We start from the raw sequence: 9,746 nt of genomic DNA on the forward strand, positions 1-9,746 counted from the left end.
AGAGGGGTATTGACTTATCCAAGGGTGACATGGCTGGCATGCTCATGCTTAATTCAGATGAAAAGGGAAGAGCCTCCTTCTCATTCATAGCCAGGAAAGCCACATATTCTGGGGGTGAAGTGTTAGGGAGAGAACACAATTAGAAAAAGTCAACGGGTTTCGACTATATGTTGAAGGCTTCTGGGTTTTAGGGTTCACAGGCGAGAATACTAGTCTTGTCCCTGAATTGGGAACTTAAGGAGTATTCAAGCTGTAATTCCTGCAAGGTGTGACCTTCAGGGGGACCAAGAAGGTTGACTGAGCAGCGTGAGCTTCTGAGCCACCTTCAACCCTAGCAGCCTCACTTCTGTTTCCTATATCAGGACTACTAGAAGATTTGTAAGAAGAAAATGTCCACTAGGGAGAAAATATTTGAAAAACAACAATAACAACAATGACATGGGACTAGGTGGGTCTCCAGAGGGCCCCTGTGGCCTGACATCCTATGAGTTCTTGAGTCCAGGAGGGGAACTCTGCCGGGCATGTGTGGGCAAGGACACAGGGCCTGTCTCCACGTGAGCACTAGTCATCAGCTGACCAGGGTGCAGTGTCCTGTGAAGGAAGGCCTGCTCAGGCCCCATGGCTGCTAGAACCTCTGCAGGGAGGCCAATGCTAGTGCTGGGATGGCATTCTGGAAGGAAGTGAGCTGTGCAAGTCCAAGCAAAGTAATACCTCTCTGTCCAATATGTTAATCTCTTCTTCTAAAGGAACCGGAAAAACGTCTTGGAATCAGAGAAGCAAGGACTGTCGGGCACTTCAGGTAGGCAGCTCAGTCTCTGTGTTGCCTCACACAGACTGTTTCTTTGCTATGCTCAGAGGTCACAAGTCTAATTTTGGAGCAGAGAGAGTGCTAAAAGATTGTCTTTTCTACTCCAGATCATTTGGGTGTTAGTGGCAGATCTGGGACTAGAACAGGCATTTCCTGAATCCCAGTCAAGAAACCAGGATGATGCTGCTCTTCCAGAGGGCCTAGTCCCATCTTCTTGGGCTTTCAGGAAGGTATCTCACCACCCTAGATAGAAACCATCAATCAATTTCCAAAATATTCTCCAACCAGAAAGGCCAAACTTTGAGTAGAAATGTATTTCAGTGTCCTTAATTCAGGGTCAGAAGAGGTCTTCACAGTCTATTGTTGCCCTTGAAAAGTATCATTTTTTTCCACTACAAAGTGTAGCTGATGTCAACTCTTTAATCTGCCTTGCCAGGAGACTCAATTTATTTGGGGGCAAAGGAATGAGTTAAATCCTCTATTGTGTGTTTATCATCTCGATAAAGGAGTCCTAACAAGGTCAAACCTGGCATCCATCTAAATAAGAGGAAAACTTGTGAGAAATGATTGAATATGAATTGAGAGTGAATTCTTAGGGTGGAGGCAGGGAGGAATAATGAAAATAAGTCATTGTCACAGCTAAAGAAAAAAATTCTAATTTCCGTGGTCTTGAGGCCTCAGCTACTAATAAAGGCAAGTGTTTATGCTGGCAAAATTTCTAGATGGTTGACATATTTGAAAGTAGAGAAAAAAGCAGTTAGGAAGTTCACATCTAGCCTTGTCTAAATCTATGGAATTTACTCTTCTATTAAGCCAGTGTTTGGTCATTTTCCTTCTGCTAAGTTCACTCTCCAACCTAAATATTTGAGAATACCATGGTTGTACAGCAAGCATTAGCTAGGGGAATGGGCTGGGGGATTCTGCTAACCTAATGTCCCTTACCCATAATGCATCTGGGATCCTGGAGTTTGGTTCTGCCAGAGGCTAGATTATGTCCTAGAAGACATAACTAACCTGTTTGTTAGAAATTTCAATTTAGGATGATGAACACTTAGGATCTTGGTGAATATTCCCTGCTTGATCCTTGAGAGTCTGAGAAGTTGGCTCCATTTTTAATGAATTTATAGAAACTATATGTCAATCTAGATTACCAAGCCACATCATCTCTTAGAGCAACCAGTTTACCTTTTCTCATTCTTTTTGTCAATCTTTTATTGTCATTACTCTTTCTCATCTTGTGCAATTGCTATTTTTCTAGGCTCATCTCTCTTTTTAAGGGACTAGATTTTTGTGTCCTTCAATTCTCACAGTTTCTAGCACAGGACATTCAAAGATGGGCAGCATCACATAGAGAGAGCAATGGTTCTCAAATGGAGAGATTTTGCTCCCCTGGGGATATTGATAACTGCTGGAGACATTTTTGGTTGTCACAACTGGAGTGGGAGTGCTACTGGCATCTAGTGAGTAGAAGCCAGGGATGCTGCTAAAGATCCTATAATTCGCAAAACAGCTTTCTTCAGCAAATAATTGTCTAGCTCAAAATGTCAATAGTGCTAACATTGAAAAACTGTTATGGAGCACCAATTTTAGAAAGTTTTCAGTCACAGAAAATGTGCTTTAAATGGGATACTTGATGCATACCCAACATATATAATTAGCAACACCTACCATTTAAAATGAGTTAATCAGGGTAGGGGTTCACAGCCCCACTTACCAAGCCTCCACCCCACCCCATCCCACTGTTCTTTTCAGCCCCTGCAGTATATCCTAGGGCTCAGTGGAGTACAGCTTGTGAGCAGTTTGGTGGAGCCAAAAGAACATGGTATTGAAAGTCACAAGACATGGGTTTGGAATCTTGATCCATCACTTACTAGCTGTACAACGTTGGATGAGTTGCTTCACCTTCTTGGGGTTGTTTCTTTGCCTGTCAATGGGATAGTGGTACCTGTCTCATAGGATTGTTTTAAAGGTTGAATGAGATTTTAAGTGTAAATCACCTTGTCAACTCACTTCTTTGCTGTTGATCAAACATTCTGGTAAATACAAGGTTAACTCTTGTTGAATTATAGGCTGTGGAAAAATGAGACTATACTAATACCAAAAATATAGAAAGCATACTCTAGAGTGGGTTGATGAGAACTTCTTCCAGGACGCCAGAGGGAGGTTATAAAGTAGGTTCTTAGGTCTCCACATCTTTTTGAACCAGATACAACCTTAATAAGTGTCATCTCTCAGAAGTACTTTAACCTTTCTTAGCTCCACTTTTAAAAGAGAACAGCTTCCCACCCATGGCATCGTTTGTGGGCTCTCCTTAAATTCTGGGAAATGTTGTTTTGATGTTGTAATCATTTTCTGCTCCTCTTCCATTTGTTTTTTACATCCATCTGTGTAGTGACCCCCCCACTGTTGCCCATACTCTTTGTTGATAAAATCCAAACTCTTTAGCATCATATTCAAGGCCCTTCAAAATCTCACCCCAATCCAGCCTTCCAACTTCATCTCTTACTCTCTGCTGCGGCATACTCTACACTTCCCAAACACTTGATCATTACCTAGGGAACAGGGCAACGCTTTCTAATGCCTCAGCTTTGGATATAATGCTAGCTTACTCTGATTAATGCTGACTCTGGGGTCTCTGCCCTTTTCTGCTTGTTGAATTAAAGGTGACATTGGAGCAGAGGTTAGTGGAAACATTAAAGACTTTGAGATCAGAAAGGAAAAGGCAAGGTTGTGTTTGGCTGAGTCACACTTTGCCAGTTTTAGTTTCCCTCAAGGTCTTTTCTAGGTCTTCCTGCTCAGCCTGCACCTAGCATGCCACCCCAACCCTCCTTCATAATGTTATAACATTGTATGTCTCCCTCACTGGACTGCCAGCCTGGGTGGTAAATACAGCATCTAATTCATCTAAGCTCCTCTAACTCCCAGCAGATTCTCCCGTAGAGAACCTGGCCCAGTTAGGGAACATTAGGGGTCTCACCTTCACATAGTCGTATTCACAAAGGTAAGAGGATTCCAAGTTGAAGTGCATGAAGTAAAGCTTGATCCGAAATCCCTCTGGGACAGTGATATTCCATGTCACCTCTGAATCACTTGGATAAGAGTCTGGATAGCCAGGTGACTGAATCTGGCCAAACATATTGCTAAGCTCCACTATGTGGGCCAAAGCCTTCAACAAGGAGAAGCACAGAGCATGAGAGAGAAGGAGCCACCTGAAAGACATGAATGGATTCACTTAGATTCACAGACATTGGTCCTTGCCATTTAGCTAAATCAACAGCCAGGAGACCAAGTTCCCAGCATGTCTCTGCCACTGACCTGCTGTAATTACTTTGTCCTATGGGTCTTGCTTACCCAGCCTATAATACTGGAGGGTGGTAACTTGATTTTAAAGGTTGCTTCCAGTTATTCTCTTTTTAAAGATTTGATAATAGTATTAAACTTTCCCAGAAAATAGCATATTTGGGACTCTGAGGCATATCATTTTTTGGTTGAAAATATAATTTCATAGTTAGGTAAAAGCTGATATTTCTTTAACTTAGCTTCATTTAAGAATCATAAACTCTTGATTCAATTTTCTAAAAAGTGAGTAATAGTAACATGGTAATATTGAGATAAGACTTATACTTAATGACGGGATCTGCAGTACCTAAAACAAATTTAACAAACTCAATCAAGAAATGCAAAATTTTGAATTAAGAAGGAATGAGCAAAAACAAGTTTTTTCCTTCTGGCAAGTGTTTTTATAAAAGGATCAAAAACATACAGTTTATTTCCAGCTGCAGGAATGAGAGATGATGGACTGTGAAAAGAGTTGCATAAGGGGCATGGGAAATTCAACAAAACTTGCAGAATACACCCAAAGTGGCTGATGCAATAATGAGGCAGAATGTCCAAGGCTTGTCAAAAACCTAATGGTCCGTATACAGCACAACCAAGGCATCTAATAGATTGCTCCCCCTGTGAGACTCAAGGACCTTGAACTCAAACATCCCAATTCTGGCTCATCAACTTCTCTGTTAAATACTATGTGTTCTGCTTTCTGTGTTTTGGGAACCCCTCTGCTTCTCTCCAGTCAATTACTTTAAATGTTCTTATCTGGACTATTGCTATTGCATCCTAACTGATCTCCCTGGCCACCACTTCATACCATTCAGCAATCTTCCGCCAAATTTGATTTTCTAAAACACAGATATGTACACACTGCTCCACTGTGCCTGCAGGGCAAAGCATCTGCTACTGGGATGGCTGATAAGCCCTTTTTGATCTAGTGCTGATTTACCTGTCCAGCTTCATCTCATAGCAGCCATGCTGAGGCAGATCATTCGGGGAGCATGCCATTCCCATCCAGGCCTTGGTCCCATTGCACATGCCCTGCTCATTCTCACCTGGTTGTCTTATTTATCCTCCACCATCCAGCTCAAAGCTTCCCAAGATACCACAGAGTATCCTTCACTCCAGATTCCAGCTCCCTGTACATGCTTCCAATTAAAGCACTGCTTTAGGCACAGCCCCTGAAGTTAGGTGTATTTGGGTTCAAATCCCAGTTCTCTTACTTACTGGCTGTGAAACCTTGGGTAATTAGTCTCTGAGCTTAGGTATCTTCAAATGTAAAATGAAGATTATAATCTCTAATTTACAGAGCTCACATGAACATTGGAGATGATGTATGTGAAAGACCTAATATAAAGCCTGGTGTATAACAGATGATGAATGAATGAATGAATGAATGGACAAAAGCATGAAAGTGGGGCCAGAGTTTTACATAGCCTAAAAAGTAACTTCTGGGTAATTATACCAGCGTTTTAAGATTAAGTTACAATTTGGCTAATCAGGAAGTTGTTTCTCCCCAAGCTGCCCGACCCTGCCCGGTAAACAGATGCACATATGTTTATATATGCACACATATGAATTTTTGAGTGTGTAAACACAATGAGATTATCTAGTTGTCTTATATAATATTTACGTAAAAGGTAAATACGTAAGTGCAAAATGGCCTAGAAGGGTGTCAGTAGGATATTAACAGTAGTTATCTCTGAAGTGGTAATATGAGTGTTTTTAATTTTACTTTTGTGTATTCAGATGTGTCTAGAAGGGCCTTGTGCTATTTTTTCAATTAAAAAAAATAGAGTTATTTAAATTTTTTCCAAAGCCCCTGCAATAGCAACATGTGAGATGCAACTAAGGAAACAAAATGTTTTAATCCAATTGCCAGGGTCAATATTTTTATAAACCAATCTGTGGAGGACAGAGAAGGGGAGGCACAAGTCCAAGCTCTCCCGTGAACTAGTAGGAAAGCTTGAGTCTAGAAACTCTGGCTTGCAAGGCTCAGGCAGCCCCACTTTCAAGTGAGGAAATATACCGATGGTACCTGGGCTAGGAGTTCTGGTTCAGTTCCGCTTGGGGAGGGGAGAGCACTGGTCTTAGGTTGGAAGAGCTGAATTCAAGTCCAGACTTTGACTTTATTTATCTGACCCATCTTGGGGAAGTCACGTAAGGTCTCCCTCTCAGTTTCTTCATTCTCTAATTGGTAATAATAATGACATCCCCCGGGGCTGCTATCAGAATAAAGGAAGATTGGAAAATAAGTACTTTGTTAACTGCCCAGCCCTAGGCAAACATTAGGTATGATTACTCCATCATGCTTCTTCCCGAAAAGCAGGGGTTAGGAATGAGCTTTGGATCCCCAACTGGACTTCCCTGCAATAGCGACACCCAGATTATGTAAGGCTGAAAGGTCAACTTTCTCCACATCTGCTTTTTCCAGACCACATGGAGGAGACTCTGAGCTTCCTAATGCTGCTTCTGTCAAGGGCTGGCCCAGGCTAACGGCTCCATCTATCCTTAGCGGCCTAGGACCATGTGTAGTAGGCAACTGGTCATCGTGGGAGGAAGGCCTGTGAAGCTTTCTGTTCTATTTTGTTTGCAACTCAAAACAGTTTCAAACATATGAAACAAATCTCTCCTTTCACATAATAAGCCTGAGCATATGCTTGCTTGCTTGCTTTCAGGGCTGCAAATTAAAGAATGTAAGTGGCGGCTTTCATTTCCCATCACACTCTCTGAATGTTTTTGGCTTCTTATCCACCAGGCACCGGCTGTACAAATTCTGACACCTGCTATCTATTCTCCAACTAATCAAAAAGTTTAATTACATTTGCTTGAAATGTCAAAAGTAATATATAACGCCAGGATTTCCTAAGCTCTACTGTAGGAGCAAGCTCTCAGGAATGCCGTAAAAAATGCCAGCATATATCCATGGTTGTGGAATGAGTAGCCCTTTCTATCCTTTCCATTCACTCCTCACTTCAACCTACACTACACCAAGACTGCTTTGGGGTAGAAGAGTTGAAACGGACTATATAGATCCCTTTGACAACACCCTTACTTGACAGATGACGAAAAGAATACCCCAAGAGATGACATGTCATGCCCAATACCATATGGTGAATTAGCTTCAACAGAAGAAGGGAATAACAAAAGCTCACAGAGGATGCTGGGTCCATGCCCATATCATGTCCAGGCATCTGGCCAAAGCAATTAATCCTGTGAAAAAAAATTTAAAAACCCGTAGCTTTATGTGAAAATTTAAAAAATATATACTAATACCAAAGACCCTCCCCAGCAGATTTTAGTTTAATTGGTCTGGAGTGAGGCCTGGTCACTGACATTTTTTAAAGCACCGTAGATGGTTCTAATGTGCAGCTAGGATTGAGAGCCGCTGGTGTAGAATAATATACTTGGTTGAGAGTCTGGCAAAATATAGTAGAAAAACATCCTGAACTTGGAGCCTAAAGATCCAAATTTGGGTCTGGGCTTTTTCAAGATCATCAGTGTGGCTTTGGGCAAGTTGCTAAACTCTTTTATCCTCACTTCTCCATAAATCCTACCTCATCCAAAATCTGAAGACCAGATGAGACAGTGCTTATGAAAGGGCTTTGCAAACTCCGAAGTGTTGTGTCTATGTGAGGGAAGACCTTTTATAGACTTCTAGTGGAGCACTTTTCCAGTAGTAGTTTTGCTATTGAACAACTGAATTCAATTCAGCTAATATTTATTGCATGCCTAATAGGAAACAGATATTATGCTAGGTACTAGGCATACAAAGACGAACATGCCATAGATCCTATTCCTTAAGGAACACTCAGTCTTGGAAGAGGAGGTGTACATTTCAACAAAGAGATATTAAGAAAGGTAGCTCCCAAGGACAGAGATGTCACAAAGGAGAAGATGCTGACTCTGGGGATACTGGGCAGGGAAGAGGAGGTGATGTATGAGCCAGCTTGAACAATCGGCTCCTCTAGAAATAGGGGAAATAAGGGGGAGAGCTATTCTGGTTTAAGGGATCAGCAAACACAAAGATACAGAACTGATCATTGGTCTTGTAGTTTGGTATGGCTGGGGCACTGGGTGATGGGGTGAGACTTCAATAGTGGACAGACCAATCAAATTGTCATTCCATGTAGATGGGCATAAGTCTTTTCTCTTTTCTGAGAAAGGAAAATGAAGTTAGATAGCAGGTTTAACATTACAATGGATTTTAAAAGAACAGAATGATTGGATTAACCTTAAAGACCTGATTATCTCTCTAAACCACAGGTAATCTGAGCTCAAAGAGTTAACATAGCCCGAAGCCCCTCATTGGCCCCAGACCCTGAAAAGTTGCTAGGTGACTTTGCAGAACAGAAACAAACAGAAACCCTTTTCCAATTGAGAAGAAAATTAACGGGAAAAGATGTTTAGAGACTTAAGACATCTGCAGAGTGTTTTTTTTTTTTCTTTTTTATATTTTTAACAGTACTGACACTTATAAGTAGTAAAAGTAATTATGGTGGTCGGATTTTGACACTTGGAGAGAAAAACTTACAAGAAATGTCTGGTAACAAGCATCAAGTAACTCTAAGTATAGGCTGAGGAATGGGAAATATTGAAGAGCTTGGAAACAATTAGAATTTAAAGTTCTAGTTTCCAAACTCCAAAGACTTATTTTTTCAATTTGTAATATTCCTTTAAGAGCCATTTGGTGCAATTCATAGCCTGATTCATGCCACTGGCGGCCTCTGATTTCAGTAAGAAATGCAGAAATTTATAGTGGAATGTAAAACGGGGATAGGTTTTTAGTTTTCCAAATTGAGGTTTTAAACTAGCAAACTTCTGAAGGTTTAAGAAGCCACAGAGCTGAGCTACAGGAATCTGGTTTCTTTTCCGGTCAGAACAAATAAACACACAAACACATATCTAACTCACAAAGTGTTGGAAGAGATAAAGCAATGCTCTTTACAAAGGAGGAAAACAATAACTCAGCCTTGTGGGCAACAGAAGAAAAGTCACATTGGCCAGCAGACAGCACCCTACGCTGGCAGAGGAAGAAATCTGAGTTCCAGCAGCGTCAGGGGCATTTGCACACAGCCTCCCGTTTCAAGTTGCATGTCTCCAGAGTCCCAGGGAAGGCCCCAGCCCGTCTCCCTTCTCAGAACCCCAGGGAGTGATGAAAAGCCCCTGAACCAGCCACAGGACTCGCAGGTGAGTCGGCCCAGAGACAAGGTCAGCCCTTCCAGGGCTACTTGGCACCTGGTCCCTGGAAGGACCCCCTGTGCCCACTCCTGCCCTGGCACTCACCTCATTTTCCTGCCTTGGGTACTCCTGGCTGCCTGGTCCCCCCGGCCTGACTTGTCTGAGAGCTCGTCCCCGGTGTGGTGTCAGCGATGCCTTATCTTTGTTCTGAGGTCCCTGTGTGTCTCTGGAATTGGCTGGCATTCTCCATTCAGGTCACGCCTTCCCCTGCCTGCAACAGATCCCCTCTCCCCCTCTCCCCCTCTGCCTTTTCCTCTCTCTCTCTCCTCTCTCTCTTCTCTGACTTGCTCGTACACACACTCAGAGGAACCTGACAGAACAGAATCTGTCTTCTTCCTTAAAAGATCTGCTCCTCCAGGTCCCTCCT

General features: G+C 42.2%; 1 protein-coding gene across 3 annotated transcripts in view; it reads right to left on the minus strand.

The window, feature by feature from the left end:
* MASP1 (MBL associated serine protease 1) overlaps positions 1–9,546 on the minus strand; it is a 48,034-nt gene extending 38,488 nt beyond the window's left edge. For 2 of the 3 annotated variants that reach the window (XM_059064321.2, XM_059064322.2), the window contains exons 1-2: positions 9,425–9,546; positions 3,786–4,017 (exon numbers count right to left, since the gene is read on the minus strand). In XM_059064321.2, coding sequence (XP_058920304.1) covers positions 3,786–4,017; positions 9,425–9,429 — 237 coding nt within the window. In that variant the 5' untranslated portion in view covers positions 9,430–9,546. The remainder of the gene's footprint in view (positions 1–3,785; positions 4,018–9,424) is intronic. The other variant, XM_067034205.1, reaches the window with a different exon arrangement.
* Positions 9,547–9,746: the final 200 nt, after the last annotated feature.

The sequence above is a fragment of the Kogia breviceps genome, chromosome 5, assembly GCF_026419965.1.
Source record: "Kogia breviceps isolate mKogBre1 chromosome 5, mKogBre1 haplotype 1, whole genome shotgun sequence".
NCBI classification, from domain to species: Eukaryota; Metazoa; Chordata; class Mammalia; order Artiodactyla; family Physeteridae; genus Kogia; species Kogia breviceps.